Source organism: Rhinolophus sinicus, linkage group LG03 (assembly GCF_036562045.2).
Source record: "Rhinolophus sinicus isolate RSC01 linkage group LG03, ASM3656204v1, whole genome shotgun sequence".
NCBI lineage: Eukaryota > Metazoa > Chordata > Mammalia > Chiroptera > Rhinolophidae > Rhinolophus > Rhinolophus sinicus.
The window spans coordinates 31,355,626-31,371,718 of NC_133753.1; the positions used below are offsets into that span (position 1 = coordinate 31,355,626).

The following is a 16,093-nucleotide window of genomic DNA, read 5'->3' on the forward strand; positions in this document are numbered from 1 at the left end:
GTTTTCTTTTGGGAGCTGGAGAGTTAGTCGTCTGTGTGCTATTCCCTCTGCCACCTGCTGGCTGGGCCTGGAAGTACACCTTCGATTCCTTCAGTCCAGAGAAATGCACCCATCCTGCCCAGTTTTCCCTCCCCTTCCTGAACCTGCTTTGTGGAGGAGACCCTCAGCCCTCTGCCTGCTACCCCAGCCTAAGCCAGCTTCCCAGCAAGGCAGGACCCTAAAAAGTGAAGCCTACCAGACTCTTGAGTTGGCCATCCCCCACCTTTCAGGAGCTGGAGCCTCTCCGTTTGACTGCAATCCTATAAGAGGCTCTCCTGTCTGAGCCTTTTCCTCCCAACCAGCAGCCAGTGCCATCTGTCACCTGCCCCTCTCTGATATGATCCCAGCAGCCAGTGCACATGCCCTCTTAGATGTATCCCCCACCCCTGCCCATCTGTCCCCCAAACCAGAGAACTTGGCTCCATGCTGCAGGCAGCACCTCCCCTTATTCCAGACCCCCACCCTGGGCCATTCTCCCTCACGCTGTCACTCCCACTTATAGTGTAAGACTCCCTGACCATCCCAGCTTGACACCCAGAATTCCCTCCAAGCAGCTGGTCCTCCCTTTCGAGGGTCCTCCAGCTCCTCTGGGTGATGTCTCTAGGTTGGGTAGCCCTCAGCAGTGTAGGTGTAATCTGTGCACCTTCCAAATGACCTGAGAGCGAAAGTAGCAGGCCTCCCAGGCTTATAGAATGGGTAGAAGAGAATCTGGCCATCTCATCTATCCAGGGCCTTTTGGCAGAACCTGGCCTGTCTCTACATAAGTAGCCAGCGCCTGCTTTTCATGCGGTGCTGTCCCCAAATTCCTCTGCTATTGGGCAAGGCAGACTCTTCATAGCAGAGATTAGCATGGTTCCAGGGGCAGCAGCAGAACTGTCACCTTCTCCCCTCGATCCCCAGCTCTCTCTTATAAGATGTCACAAAGCATATTTACCCCTGGGAAAGGAGAGCCCTTCTGCCTAAACCATGCCCCCATTTTTCTCATCTGCATCCCTTCCCCCAGGCCAGGAGGAAGAGATGCCCTGCCAGCCCTGGGCCCTGGAAAGGGCAGCAGCTGCAAAACACCTCACCCTCCTACCCTCAGTCTTGACTCCTCCTCAGGCCTTGGCCTTCAGGGTAAAGGGAGCAGGGTTTATTTTAAGTTGTCTTCATGTGAATAATCAAGAGCACAGAAGAAATCTTTGCGCACTTTGGAAAATCCCCATTTTCCAAAGCCAGCCTATGAACCAGTCGTTTAACTTTGGATCACACTGGCCATGGCCTCTGAATATCCCTGCCAGGGAATGTGGGTCAGGCACCCATTAGGAGGAAGCAGAAGGAAGGTGAGATTAAGTTGGGAGGCAGTCCTGGAAAAACCCATCTTTATTTTCAGAGGATAGTTCCAGAAAGGAAGGAGAATGGAAGTGAAAGTGCAGGAAGAAAATGTGGACCGATAGGTCTTTAGCAAGAGCAGTCCCAGGAGGGTAGAGGCTGGGTGAGAGGTGCAAGCGTGGCTGTGAGGGTCTGCCAGGCTTCCCTCCTGGTGTCTGCCAGGGCGTCTTCCTGGGACCCCAGGGCAGGCGGGGCAGGCTGTGGCCCACACCGAGAGGAGCAGCACAGCCAGCTGGAAAGGTAAGGGATGAAAAGAGGCTTCACTTTTTGTAATAATCCACCTCCCTAACCTTTATACCCAGGTCAGAGGGTTGGCCTGACTGGGTCCACAGAAGGACCCCAAACTCCGGCTCCTAGCCCTTGCTCCCTGCTAGAGGATATTCTGGGCATGGCGCTTTGGCCCCTCAAATCCTTGTGGCCAATGCTGGCTCATTGCAGACTCTTGAAGATAAAATACAGCAAGATGCATGAAGATGAGTGTGGCCTGACCACAGCTCTCAAGGGATTCTAGGACAGCAAAGGATGAGAGCCCTGAAGATGTGATAAAAACTCAGGCCTGTCCGATTCTGGAATGCATGCTCTTAGCTGCCTCCAATACCTATAAGCTGTGTAATCTTGGATGAGTCCCTTGACCTGAGCATAGGTTTTCTCATAGATTGAAGGTATTAGACTAGGGTAGCAGTTTCCAAAAATTTCCAGTCATGTAACCCTTTCTTTAAATGAGATCTTACTGGAACCCCAACTTATAACTATTTATTGAACAGTCCTAATTTTTTTTTTAATTTATATTGGGGAACAGTGTGTTTTTCCAGGACCCATCAACTCCAAGTCAAGTCAGTGTCCTTCAATCTAGTTGTGGAGGACACAGCTCAGCTCCAAGTCTAGTTGCTGTTGTCAATCTTTAGTTGCAGGGGGCTTGAACCAGCAACCTTGTTGAGAGCTCGCGTTCTAACCAGCTGAGCCATCCGGCCGCCCCCTGAACAATTCTAATTTGATGGGACACAAACATGACCAGCGTTACTTATCTTCCAAGCGCTGTCTTCAAGCATCTCCATTGGGCCTCCCTTCCCGTTCCTTAGTGCCATCTCGGGCAGACCTGGGTCATTTGTAGCTGTTAAAAAGTCTCCTGTCTGTTTCAGTTTAAAGCTTCAATCTGATGTCCAATATGGGGCCTACATCCTTCTATCATCCATCCATTCCTCCATTTTGGGTTTGGCCCATGTCTAAAGGACCCATAATGGGGAGCACAGGGTCTGTTCTGGCTCCCCCCAACCCTCTTCTGGGTCCCCCTCCATCTTCGGTGGTTGGAGTAGGGAGCAGAAAAGGGGGCAGTCTCCACTCTCCGGGGTGGCTCTGGCCCTCCTCAGCTGTCGATGCCCTTGGTCTTGGTACTTCAAGCATCCTTCCAGACGTGGCCTGCTTGGGGGCCTGGAGGACCCTTCCCACCTAGTGCTGCAAGGTCTCCAGCAGGTCAGGCCTGTGAGACAGGGTTGTGGCCATAAGGTTCAAGCTAGACTGCCTTCCAAGGTGCTCACTTGGCACATAGGAGACCTCCCTGTTCTTGCCCCACCTGACAGTGGGAGGCTGGCTGTTCCTTGTTGCCGCAGTCTGCCCTGCCCTCTTCCCTTTGCTGCGGCAGGCACAAGGGCAGGTCAGCAAGCCCTCTGCAGAAAGCGGTACCAGCTGGGGAATGGGAGGCCTGCTTCCTCTTACCGTGAGCGCCTGACATACAGCGTGTGGTTCCACTGGAGGCCCCTCACTCAGCTTGGGCGGGTGCAGGGCAATGCAGCCACAGCATCTCCCGGGGGCAGTGACTCCTTACAGGTGATTGTCAACCCCACTGCACGTGAGAGTGCGTGAAAAGCTTATTAAGAAATACCAAAGTGCTAACCCCAATCCAGGCCAGTTAACGCAACATCTTGAGGGTTGGGTCTGGGCATATTATGTTAAAGCCCCCAAGGTTATTGTAAAAGGCAGCCAGGCTTAGCAACCACTGTCCTACTCCAACAAATCCCTGTTAAATGATGGGAGCAGCACCATTCAGTCTGGGTCCCCCCTTTTTAAGGTCAAGTGGGAAACATAGGGCTTGGTGCCTTTAGCTTTGAGGCTTTAGACACAAGTGGAAGGCAACAGAAGAGATTCCATTCAACATCCTAGCTCTAGTACTAGTGTTTTTCAAACCTGTCTTAGCAGCAGACCCCTTTCTTCATCGGAAATCTTGCCAGAGCCCACATAGAACTCAGCTGGATTTGGAGTATGTGGCTGAAGCAGGCGTAGGGGCCTGGGGCCGGGCTGAGCTGGGGCTTTGCCCGCAGCACTGGAGCTCCAGCCCCTGATGGGATCATCACTCAGGCCCCTTCAGCTCACGCTAAGAACCTGTTGCTGTTAGATTGCAGGGGGTGGGGGTGGTAATGCAGCCAGAGATGTGGACCGAGCCTAGTGAAGCAGGCCAGGTAGGGGCCTGCTGGCTTCCCAGCTCTGCTGAGTAGTCATCCCTGGGGAAGAACCCCCAGCAAGGTGTGCTCCTCCCATGTGCCCCTGAGCAGGGGGAAGAAGAGAGGCAGTGGCCTCAGGACCTGCAGCCGCCACCCCCGCCGGGGCCGCGTGAGGAAGGACAGGAGGAGAAATCCGGTGGGGATGAGAGGCCCGCCACCGAGCCTCTCTTTAAGGTCCTGCACACGCCTCTGAGTGAGGGTGATGAGCCTACAACGCTGCCGGCCCAGTGGGACCACGGGCACAGCGTGCAGATGGAGGGCTACTTGGGCCGCAAGCACGACCTGGAGGGGCCCAACAAGAAGGCATCCAACAGGTGCGTGGGGAAGGGGCTCCCAGGGCTTCACCAACGGAGCCTCGGCAACATGGGTATGTGTCGGAGAGGGTACCCTCTGCCTCTAGTCTTGACAGCTCCTGGGCACACCTCTGGGCCAGCCCAGGGGTTGCTTGGCATGATGGGGAAAGCGAAGCTTAAGTTCTGGTCCCAAGTTCGCATCCTATGATCTTGTACAAGTTACTCAACCTGAGTAGTTAGTGTCCCCATTTGTCAAATGGGGGTGATGATGACAGCATGCCTCTTTGGTACCCTGCCTGGCACAGAGCAGGAACTCAGACAACACTATTGTTCTTATCCCAGGGCTGGGTAACAACAGGTAGGTCACTCTTGGCTCTAAGAACATACCCTTGATCAAGGCCCTCGTTTTAACCAATCTGAGCCTGTTTTCCCTGCTGTGAAATAGGAGAGGAAGAGTGGGGTTGACATTGGTGCTTTCTGGAGGTTCCTCCCCGTGCTGTCATAGTGACTGTGACCTTGAGGAATTCATCCAAAAGTCATGTCCTTGCCTGGCCCTGAGGCAGTCATGTCTGTGGGTTTGGTCCATCCAGGGATGCCTCTACCCAAGGTCCCTGGGGGCCTCTGCCTTCAGGCAGCAGTCCAGGGTCCAGGGAAACAGGGCAGCATCAAGAGGTTAGAGCCAGTCAGATTCCCAGAGCCAACTGGAAGCATACAGAGTCTGTCCAGGGGACCACGTCAGAGCTAATTCAAATTCCAAAATATTTGGGGGCACCCGCTGCCCTGAAGAGGTATATTGTTTATATGAAGAGTCTACCAGGAAAGAGGAAACTAGCATTTATTGAGCACCTACTATGTGCCAGGCATTATATTAGGACTGACAAAATCTTCACAACCACCCTGTAATGAGGTTTCCATTTTCCAGACAGGGAAAGAGTCTCAGAGCGGTTAAGTCATTTGTTCAAGGCAGGATTTAACTCCAAGATCCAGCTCCTTCTTAGCAACTGCCTTACTTGCTATAAGCTCAAGGAAGGTGGTGAGGGCTAGAGGAAAGACCTCCGAGCTGAGCGTCAGAAAGCCTGGCTTTGTAAAGTGACCAGCCTTGTGCAGGTCACGTGCTCTCTCCGACCTTCCAGCCCTTCCTCCCTATATGCCTGACTAGTTTTTTACCTTTCCGCCCTCCAAAAGGAGGGAGGACGAAGGAAGAAAGAGGAGGAAGAAGGAAGAAAAGCTTAACGTTTCTCTGCTTTCAATACTGTGAAAATGCAACATGTTTCCCATTTGTCAGTGAAGGAGCTCAGGTTAGCCCACACCTTAGCTTATAAGCCCATAGTCACCAAACATACAGGTCAAATGAGCCTTCATTTGCACAAATAAGTTTCTTTAGAAAGTGCTAGTATATATAGTGGGCATATATCATCAACGAAACAAAAAACAACAACCAGCAAAACAAAATCCTGCTCTATTCACTTCACAGTTCTATAGTGAGAATCAAATACGCTAATGGATGTGGAAATGCTTTGAAAAGTTTACACTGTTCATCTTAGACTCAATAATTCTACTTCTAGAAATGTATGTCAAGGTAAGATCAGAGTGACAGGAGTTACAGCCAAAGATTTATGCACAAGAATGTTTATCACATTATTTAAATTGTGTTATTTAAATTTCCAGTAACACAAGGACCACCAATAAACAGATTACTGATGGGATACCATATAGCTATTCAAAATGACTTTCAAGAAATATTTGAGGATATGGGGAAATACTCGTAATACAGTGTTAAGCTTCAAAGCAGAATATAAAATTGGATATACTGTATAATCCAATTTAAGCTATATATGTGAATAGAAAAAAGACTAGAAAGACATACATAAAATGTTAACAATAGTTAACTTTTGGTAGTAGAATTACATGATTTTTATTTCCTTTTTTTACAGTAAAGTGTATTACTATTTATCAAGGCAAAAGTGACGTAATGAAAACGAGGCATAGCTGTAGGAACTGATTACAGAGACGCTGTAACAGGGCTGTCTGCGTCTTCACAGGTCCTGGAACAACCTGTACTGTGTGCTCAGGAATAGCGAGCTGACCTTTTACAAAGATGCCAAGAACGTGGCCCTGGGGGCGCCCTACCACGGGGAGGAGCCCCTGGCCCTGAGACACGCCATCTGTGAGATTGCTGCCAACTACAAGAAGAAGAAGCATGTCTTCAAGCTGAGGTGAGGTCCCTCCTGTCCATTGCCTTTCCTGGTGGCTTCATCTGGCATTAGTGGCTGGACGGGCCCACCACATGGGACCAGCTCCCGGGCTGAATTGTCCCTCAGGGGGTTTTCAAATCAAAGAGGCCTGGGTTTTTACCTCTCAGGTTCTGTGGGGTCAGAGCCAGCCCTCTGCCCAGGCAGAGGGCTCCAAAGGTGGCCACATGGCAGGAAACCCTTTGTCCTCCTAGGTTGAGCAATGGCAGTGAGTGGCTCTTCCATGGCAAGGATGAGGTAAGTGCAGGGCAGCCCCTGCTAACAAAAGGGCAGGTGAAGGAGACCCAAGTCATTGGACCTCAAGGCTTTCAGAATGGGCGGTCCTAGGGCACCCCGCCCCATCCTTTGCGGGTCACTGGGAGGCGTGGGGCTCTGACCCTCCTGCCCTGCAGGAGGAGATGCTGTGCTGGCTGCAGGGTGTGAGTACGGCCATCAACGAGTCCCAGAGCATCCGCGTCAAGGCTCAGAGCCTGCCCCTGCCCTCCAACGCCGGCCCTGATGTAAACCTCGGCAAAAAAGACAAGGAGAAGAGATTCAGCTTCTTCCCCAAAAAGAAGTAGCCTCTCACGGTGCCCCACAGGTGGAGCCGGGCTGCGGGTGCCGCAGTGCCTCCCTCGGCTGCCCGGGACTGGCCGGGGTGCCTGTGGCCTTGACCTCAGCCACCACCCGGTCCTCCTCCCGCCTGCCGCCCGCTGCCCGCTGCCTGCCTGCTCCGGGTTGCCGGGCCAGGCTCCGGAGCCCACGCTGCACTGCAATCGCTGCCTTCGCCCACCCGGCCGATGTCTGCTCCCCACCTTCCACAGAGCGACTACAGGGACAGGGGCTCCTAGTTCCACAGGGGCCCTGGGGCCTCCCGTCCCGGGGGCAGGAAAACGGTTTTCCAAGGCACATGCCCTCCTCTCCCCACCTCCTGGGCTAAGGGCACACCAGCCCCACAACCCCCTTGAAAGCTGGAGAAGGTGGATGGGGTTCCTCCAGCGTTGCCCACCCCCACAGCGAGTCTTGTTTGCGGTCATTTCCCACTTGGGTGCAGCCAGGGAAAGAGAAAGGGACGAGGACACTGGAAATGCCTGAGCCGCTCCTGGGGCGTGAGGAAGGAGCCTTCAGGTTTCCTGGCTCTGGGAAAAGGGCTGTGGGGACTGAGGGACACCACAGGCCTCCCTGGGCTTCCTCAGAACTGGGACTCACCTCAGGGGCCACCACATCCCTCCTCCTCCCACCAAAACAAAGGGGAACCCCTCCAAGGCCGGGGGGTCCTTAGTGCAAGGCGCCTCGTGGTCTATCCAGCACCCTTCGCTACCACAGGTGACAGAATGGAGGATGAGCAAGCTGTGCAGCCGTTCCTTTTAAAACTGAAGTTAGAGCTTGGCGCTCAGGCTTAGACATGAAGGAGGTAGATGGGTCCTGACACTGCCTAAGGCGCTGCCTCTCCACTCTGGACCTCTCCCCCCCCCCCCCCCCCCAGTAGCAGCTGAACCAGCAATATCCGACTGAGACCCGGGACCCCTTAATGAGACAGTCCAGTCCCCAGATACAAGATGGACAGCCCAGCACCTGGAGTAAAGCATCCCAAAGCCAAATTCCCAATGTGTATTGTCTGCATATGGTACCACCTGAAGGTACTGGCTGGACAGACAGCCAAGTGCATGACCTATCACCCCGGGGTGACAAACATATCCATACCTGGGTATTACCACCCACACAACACAACCCCTGGACAGCTGGGACAAATGCTGAGGCCAAAGCCGTGGTATGGCAGCCCTTGCTCAGATTCTCCTGAAGCCACATGGGTACAGAAATCACCCATGTGGCTAACCCCCCACCCAAGCACAGCCAAAGGGGCCCTGCAACCTAGATCTGCAGGAATAGCCTTCCCCATGCTGCTAGGGTCAGACTTCTGTGGGGAAGAAAGCATTCATTCCACAAGGATTTTTCCACCACGCTTTGAAAGCAATACAGCTGCAGCCCAGCATCTTAACTGGGGGTAGGTTCCCACAGAAGGCTCAGGTTGGAGCAGTAGGCATTTCTCCTGGGGAGGTTATAAAGGTCCCTGGGGCCTGCAGCTGCTATTTCCATCACCTTCCCCATGGGAAGGAGCCTTAGAGACACTGAGATGATTCCTCCAGAAGTGGATGAGGCTCGGGCAGAAACCACAGGGAGAGGGAGAGTTACTAGACCTCACCAGGAGCCCTAAGTGCAGGCACATCTCGAGGATCAAGACCACTAGGTCAAGGTGAAGTTGAATTCAGCAGACAGGAACCACGGGAGGGAATTTCTCTGATGGCACCTGACATCTCCAGATCAGGTGGTCCCACCACTGTAGCCAGGGGCTTCATTTGGCCTCTGTACACCTAACCCTACGGCCCTCTTTGCACCTACAGGGAACCTAGTATAGACCATTCACCAGTCTCTTTTGACACTTGGGGGAACCAAGGCAGGAGGCAGTATGACTATACTCACCTGGCAATAAAGATCTCTGGTGCATCTGAGGGTATGTCCTGCTCCAGGGCAGAGAACGTGTTCCTTGCTGAAGGGTAGGTGGTGGCAAGAGTGTCTCTCCACTGCTTTCCCAGGCCAGTCTTGAGGGAGGCCAGGGACAGGGGCCACCTTCCCCTCCATGTGTGCCAAAGTAGCACCTGAGTGAGGAATCTCCAACAGGCTACTCCAGTCCCAAGAATTGAAGGGCCCCAAAGGAAGCGCTAGGACTTCACCACCCAGGTCCCCCGGACTGGTGATCATGGGCAGCAAGCTGCATGTGACCCTCCATCTGTTGTCACCTTCTCCCACATCCCTCCCATGTCACACAAGACCCAAGACCCACAATCAACTGAACTGAAATTGCAAGCGCCCAGCTTTGGGAGCCTGTGCCACATGGGGGCTAAGCCCCTGGTGCCCTGGCAAGGTCTCTTTTTTTCTTCCTTCCATTTTCTACTCTGCAGTCTTTTCTTTAACAGTGCTCCCAAACTAGGTTGACAAGCTCCAGTCCACACCAGCACAACAGGCTTCCTCCCAGGGCAGCTTAGAGGAAGCTTTCTGGACGTGGTCAGGCAGCCCTCCTTCCCTCTCCTTGCCCTGGCCTCAGCTGACTGGCTGCCGGGGGTGCGGAGGCTTCTCGGGCTTCCCTCCCCCCACAGTGCCCGTAACAGGAGGCCTGTGGCAGGCTCAACTCCCCACCACTCCACTCTTCTTTCCTGCCTATCAGAGGGCAACTGGGGTCCCCGTGGCAAGTCCTAGGTCCCCCTCCTCCCTTCAGCGGGAGGGGGCAGAGGCCCAGGGGACCACGTGGCTCCATCTCTTGAACAAGCAAGCTCAGGGAGGAGGGGGCTGCAGAGAACTGCAACCCTGTTGAGCACAGACCACGTCGTCCGGGCCAGCGGGGCCCTGTCCTCCACCTGCTCAAACGTGCTTCCACCAAATGAAGGAAACCCATTTACTAGTTTTTCTAATAAATCAATAACGCTCCGTATTTCTCTCCATTTCTTATTTGACAAGGCTTGTTTCCCTGTGAACTGGGCCAAGGAGTGCTAGTTGAGTGAGCAAGGAGGGAGTTGTGTCCACAAGACCACCATGGAGACAGAGGGACAGCCAGGCTGACTTATCCCGGAGAATCTTACGGGACAACTCCGCCAGCCCCAGGCCTTGTGCCTCACCTGAGACCGAGAAAAGCTTTATCGGGGGCCTACTGCAGGCCTTTCCCCAGAGCTTGGGACAGAGTTTGGCTGGACATTAGAATCACCAGAATCGCCAGGCCTGGGGTTCATCTCCAAAGGGGACGTTCCATTTGGTCTGGGTGGATGGAATGTAGGCATAGCCATTTCTCAAAAGGTCCAGTGATAATTCTAAGGGGAAGCCAGTGGAACCACTGAGCGGGCCCAAGGTTCCCAGACGACTTCAATGGTTGTGTAAGGATCAACCTGGGGAAAGGATTTGCTACGATTTCCCAGGCCCCACCCGCTGAAGAGTCTGAGTCAGAGAGTTTGAGGCACAGCGAATCATCCACCTCCTTCAATGTCCAGATGAGGGAAGGTGTAGGTGATCCAGCTAGTTAACGGCAGGGCTGAGACCAACACCTGGGTCTGCTGACTTGCTCCAGGACGTTGATGGCTACTCCACGTCATAACCCGAGACTTGCCTGGTAGAAGCCAGCTCTCTCCTGACTGTGGAAGTGGCCACAGAACATTCAGGTCAGCTGCCAGAACACAGGCCAGCTCTGCCCTGTCTGCTTCTGCCCAGAAGAGGCTCCACTTGCCTCTGATCTTCCCTTGAGCTCAAAATACTCCGTACACCCATCTTCAGGTCCAGCCCATCCTCCTAGGTCAGAAGACGCTCATGGCCCTGAGCCAGCAGACCTGTGGGGACAACCTGAGGACAGTTCTACCACCTGGGCCCTGCAGCCCCACTCGTCCCAGGCCCAAGCCAGAAGAAACAGGGCAAAACAAAGCTAGTCCACCATGGAGAAAAGGCAGAAAACCCAACTAGAAATAACGAGGCATTTTTAGCCCTTTTGAATCAAAGACACTTTGGAGAATGGGATGAAAACTTAGGATCTACCCCAGAAAAAATGTATTTGCACTCTTCACCCAGTTGCAAGCCACCTTAAGACATTTCTAGGCTTCAAGTTTAGACTCCTCACCTCCGAGGATGTCTCCTGGGAGTGAGAGGGAGAGAAGAGTAAAAGGCACCAGACATGGGAAACTCCTATTAGAAAAATGTTCCATTCACCGCGCCCCTCTCCCCCCCAACATCCCCCCCCCCAAACTTCTTTTAGTCCAACTTCGGCCCTTGAGAAAAAGAGCTAAAGGCTGGCATGACGCCCCTGCCCCCATACAGGATGCTGTAGACAGACAGAGAAGTCCACGGGAGTAGACTAGCAAGAAAACAAGTCCCTTCCTACACCTTTCAAACCCCAGCCACCCTCCCCCACGAGCACCCTGGTGCCCCAGCAGTCCATCTCCCCAACACCCCTGGCCACGATCAACTCTCCCCACCCCAGCCAGGCCCAGTAAGGAGGCCACACACAGATCAGTTGGTCAGCAGTGGTTATTGCACCATTGGCAAATAATGAAATGTGTATACATTAGCGACAACCACAGGGGCAGCAAGACAACCCACAAAAGTACCTGAACTGAGTCCGTTACATTCTTTACGGGAAGGGAATCAACAGACGCACACACGCGCGTGCACACAAACACAACAGAATGGAAAGCAATAAATTATGGACCTCGTTCCCACCTGGATCCTAAGAAAAGGCAGTTAAAGAGCAAAACCTGCCCAGGCCAGCATCCCGTCTCCTCTGGCCGGGCTCCTCAGCCTGGCAGCGGCCAGCCAGCGCTGGAGGCCTGAGCAGGGCTTGCTCTCCCTGGGAAGAGGTGAGCTTAAATATTGGCTTCTTACCAGAGAAGAACTAGGTATATGGAAGGGAAGTGGCCACACTGGCCTCACAGTCTGGGCCTGTGGCAGTCGTCGTGAGCCTGCAGGAGTGCCAGCACGTTCACAGATGGCACTTGCTGAGTACAGCAGAGCATCTTTCCAGGGCACGGCCTTTCTGAGGGCCCTGGGTAGGACTGCTGTGAGCAGGGTGAGCCCCGGCTTGTGGGCAAGTCTGCCAAGGTTCCTCCCCATCCCCCAGGACTCAGGCTCAACCTACGGAGTTCAAGGCCTGGAATTTCTCCCTCAGGTTTCTCACTCTGCCTTGCTGGCTTGGGTCCACTGGCTCCCGGGGACCCTCTTCGTTTGGCCGATACTCTGCAGGCATCTGCAAATCCTGGCCCTGCCCTACCATGGCTGCTAGTGAGCTCAGTCCCTGCCCGCTGCCCTCTTCCAGCCCCACAGCGGGGGGAGGCAGGGGCCCCTTCTCCATGACGATCACCCGCTGGTTGTTCTCCAGGGTGAGGTCCGCGGTGACGTACAGGGCCTCCTCTGCGTCTGGCCCACTTTGGGGCAACACCCCAGGAGGCTGGGCCTGGGTGGCCTCTGGGCTCGCCTGGCCCCGCCTGGCATTCAGGCTGCAGCAGCGGCCTGCCCTGCCCAACAGAGAGGGCTCCACCATGTTTTCTGGCACCGAGCGGCTCCTGTTGACAGGCAGACCTCGGGGCCGGCTGCCCTCAGCCTGCGCTGCCTCATCATGGGAGGCGTATTTGGAGCAGAGCTCTCGGACATCAGGCCAGTTAAAGGTCTCGGTGTCGAAGGGGCTGAGCGGGCTTCGAGCAGAGGTCCGGGCTCCAGGCGAGCTGGTCCTTGAGTTGGCAGCAGAGGGGCTGAAGGAGAAATGCCGTGGTGACGTCTCCCCAGCAGAGCAGGGCTTAGGTGGGCTGTGCTCCTGGTCCAGCATCTGCTCATGGTTGAAGAGGGACAGCACTGGCTTTCTCCTACCTGTGAGGGGAGAGAGAGCTGCCTGAATCACTGGGCAGGAGGAGAGGAAGTGATGAGGGCTCTGAACCGCCTTCAGCTCACTTCCCAGGCAAGGCTGATTGATGGAATTTTGGTGGGTGATGGAAGAGACCTCTCATTTATCACCTATGGCCCCTTTATCAAAGGGAAATGGAAAGAATAAAGAAAAGGCAGTGGACAAGGGGTTGAGAGTCAAAGGAAGAAAGACAAGATCTTCTGCTCTCCTGGAGAAGAGGGTCATGGCCACATTTGCTCCAAAAGTCTCTCTGCTGCACAGGAAAGGCTGGGGGAGGGCAGTAAAAGGGCTCAACCAGGGCTGCACGAGTGGCCTCGAGGCATTAGACCAGGTGCCAGGGCCTCACCCCAGCCTTCAGTTTGGGGTTGAGCCCTCTCTTTAGTAGAGGTTATTTAGGGATCCTTTTCCCCCAGAAGCCAAGTGGCTCCTAAAAGGCGCTTCTGCCCCAGACCTGCAGGAGGGGCCCACTCCCCACCCCTGCCGTACCTTTGCCACCCGGCTGTGCGCCAGCCTCCTCCCGCAGGCGGGGAACGGTGGGAGCTGCCTTTTCCCACTGCAGTGGTGGCCTGGCTGCCACTGCCTTGCTCTTGATCCGGAGGCTATATTGGCGGGCCAGCTGGTAGACCTTGTTCTTGACTCGCTCGCTCACGTGGCTGTCCATCATGTGGGAGAGCTGCACAATACGGGGGTGCAGCGGAGACAGCACCTCTCCCTGGGAGCCGCTGCTCAGCTCCTTCACCAGCTCCTTCAGCTCCCGGGCCAGGTGGGCTGCACTGGGCCTCTCAGTGGGGGAGGCGCTCTCTGGCGAGGCAGTGGCCGACTCCTCGGTGATGGCCCCCAGCTCGTGCCCCTCCAGGATGAAGAGTGGCTCATGCAGGTCAAAGCCATTGGCCTGACCGTGGCCTGGCCCCTTCCGAGGGCTCCCCCTGGAAGCCTCCATCCCCTCCCAGATCTTCACAATTTCCGAAGATGGGCGGAACTCAGAATCTGTGACAGGAGCTGGGTCCCCAGTACCCAACTGACCTGGTCCTGGGAGGTCAAACAGGACCCATGACGCTGGCCGGGAGCCCACCTGTCTCTTGTGCCCTAGTGGAGCCACTGGCTCGGGGTCTGGCCTGGGAAGGCTGTTGAACCTGGAGACCGAGTTTCTCACCAGGCCTTTGGGGATGTAGGAGAGGCTCTCCCGGCGCCGGATGCTGAAGCCAGCGTCGTGGTGCTCTGCATTTTCGTAGTAGCTCTTGATTTTGTCCAACAACAGCCGGTCTTGGGTAGAAAGCATCGATTCCTTCTTCTTGCAGGAAGACCTGTCGGGCTCCGCTGGGCAGCCTGGGCCTGGGGGCTCCGTCCCGTTGACAGAAAGGCCACTCTCTGTGGTCATCCCCACACACAGGTCCTCTTCTGGGGCGAGCGGAGAGCTGAAGGAGTCTGTGGTGCTGCCACACTGGGCCGGGCCCTTCTCACTGCCCTCCAGGCTGAGCACACTGCTGCTCCGGCTGGCCAGCCTGGGGGTCCCGAAGCCAGGGGACTTGCCGTCCTCCAGTGCCAGGCTGCTCCTCCGAGAGAAGCTGCTGACAAACCGCTCAGCAATGACGCTGGCCTGGTCCAACACAGAGGGCGGCAGGAGGCTCTCGGGCTCCTGGGCAGCCCCCATTTCCTCCTCGTCCTCCTCCTCACTGCTCAGGGCTTTAATGTCCTCGGTGCTCTCAGCCACCACAAAGTCCAGCACGTCACTCGGGTGGTCCAGCCCCAGCAGCTCTTGGTGGGCGGCAAGCTGAGTTTCCAGGACTTCTGGAGACTCTGTGTCTGAGGGCAGCTCCTCGGTGCTGGGACCTTCCACGGCAGCAAACACCTCGGGCTCTGTCCCAGGCTCAGGGTCTGGCTCAACCTGGGACAGCACGGATAACACATATGAGACCCGGGGGATGAGGGGACAGCATGGCCTCCTCAAAGCCCAGTGAGAGGGGGCTGCGGTTTAGGACTGAAGGGGCAAGAGGTCCTCAGGGAGGACGAGATGCTGTCCTTTCCTGACCCTGCAGCTGGGGTGCTGGGCCCATGTCCTCAAACTCAAGGAAAAGTCTAGGAACACAGATGGGGAAGAGTGGTGGCACCCTCTGTGGCAGCCTACCTAGGAGCTACAGGGGCAGATGGAGACATACAACCCAGGGTCGAGCCGTGGCACCAGCACTCCCTGCCCAATGGTAAAGCAGCTCCCAAAAGCCCTAGAAGCTTCCAACATGGTGGGGGGGGGGGGGTCACTCCAACTTCCCTGCAGGACCAGGGCCTCCCATGGGGCTCAGGACCCCATGCGGGAATCCTGTCAGACGTGAGCAAGGAATATGGCCCCGTGCATGACTCTGCATATGCCCAGCAGACGGGCAAGGAAGGACGCAGGTTTGAGAACACCCTCTTGACCACTTTGAAGGTCATTTGAACCACAAAACTGGCCAGTACAGGCAGCTTTCCAGAGAGGTGTTTAGGGAGAAGATAAGCAAACACCACCTTGTGAGGAATCAGACCTGATTCCCTTTGTTCTATTCCAGAATCTGCACAGCAGGACCCACGCTCTAGGCCTGCACTGTCCCACTGAGGGGCCACCCAGCCCCACGTGGCTCCCGGGCACCGGAAGTGTGGCTAGTCCAAACTGACAACAGCAATAAGGGTAAAATATACACCAGGCGGCAAACATGTCATGCAGAAAACATCTCATTAATAGTTTTTATATGGATTACATGTTGAAATACGAATTTGAATATACTGGGTTAAATACTTTTTTCACATGGTTACTGGGCAATTTAAAATGACACATGTGGCTCACATCCTACTATTACTGGACAGCACCACTCTAGACTCTTACCCAATGTCCTCCAGGCTTCTGTCGTGTCCTGGCCATGAGGCCCACCCTGGGGTCTAGGCCTCATGAACTGCTTCTTGTAACACTGGGAAAGCGTGTCCAGACAACCCACAGACAGCGTGGGTGTCAGGACGGCGACCGTGGGTCTGAGTCACAGACCCAACTCTGATCTCAGCTCTGCCCCTCAGAAGCTACCCAATGTCAGGCACGTCACTCAACCTGTCTGAGACCACACCACCCCCCCGGGGAGAGCTGTCGCAGAGAACAGATGGAAGAAATAAACAGCAGACACGTAGGAGATGTCCACAAGACATCACTCCACTACCCCTTCGCCCAGGTAGGCACAGGTGGGATTGAAATATCTGGGATGCTGGCAGGGGCAGGGC

General features: G+C 55.0%; 2 protein-coding genes across 23 annotated transcripts in view; one reads left to right on the forward strand and one right to left on the reverse strand.

Moving 5' to 3' along the window:
- SPTB (spectrin beta, erythrocytic) overlaps nucleotides 1-9,916 on the forward strand; it is a 115,209-nt gene extending 105,293 nt beyond the window's left edge. For both annotated transcript variants that reach the window (XM_019733314.2, XM_019733313.2), the window contains exons 33-36: nucleotides 3,957-4,219; nucleotides 6,241-6,414; nucleotides 6,645-6,687; nucleotides 6,843-9,916. In XM_019733314.2, the coding sequence (XP_019588873.2) occupies nucleotides 3,957-4,219; nucleotides 6,241-6,414; nucleotides 6,645-6,687; nucleotides 6,843-7,010 (648 nt within the window). In that variant the 3' untranslated portion in view covers nucleotides 7,011-9,916. The remainder of the gene's footprint in view (nucleotides 1-3,956; nucleotides 4,220-6,240; nucleotides 6,415-6,644; nucleotides 6,688-6,842) is intronic.
- A 1,556-nt stretch (nucleotides 9,917-11,472) lies between these two features.
- The window catches only part of PLEKHG3 (pleckstrin homology and RhoGEF domain containing G3), a 64,383-nt gene continuing 59,762 nt past the window's right edge, over nucleotides 11,473-16,093 (reverse strand). For all 21 annotated transcript variants that reach the window (XM_019733323.2, XM_019733324.2, XM_019733333.2 and 18 more), the window contains 2 exons: nucleotides 13,343-14,741; nucleotides 11,473-12,822 (listed from right to left, as the gene is read on the reverse strand). In XM_019733323.2, the coding sequence (XP_019588882.2) occupies nucleotides 12,089-12,822; nucleotides 13,343-14,741 (2,133 nt within the window). In that variant the 3' untranslated portion in view covers nucleotides 11,473-12,088. The remainder of the gene's footprint in view (nucleotides 12,823-13,342; nucleotides 14,742-16,093) is intronic.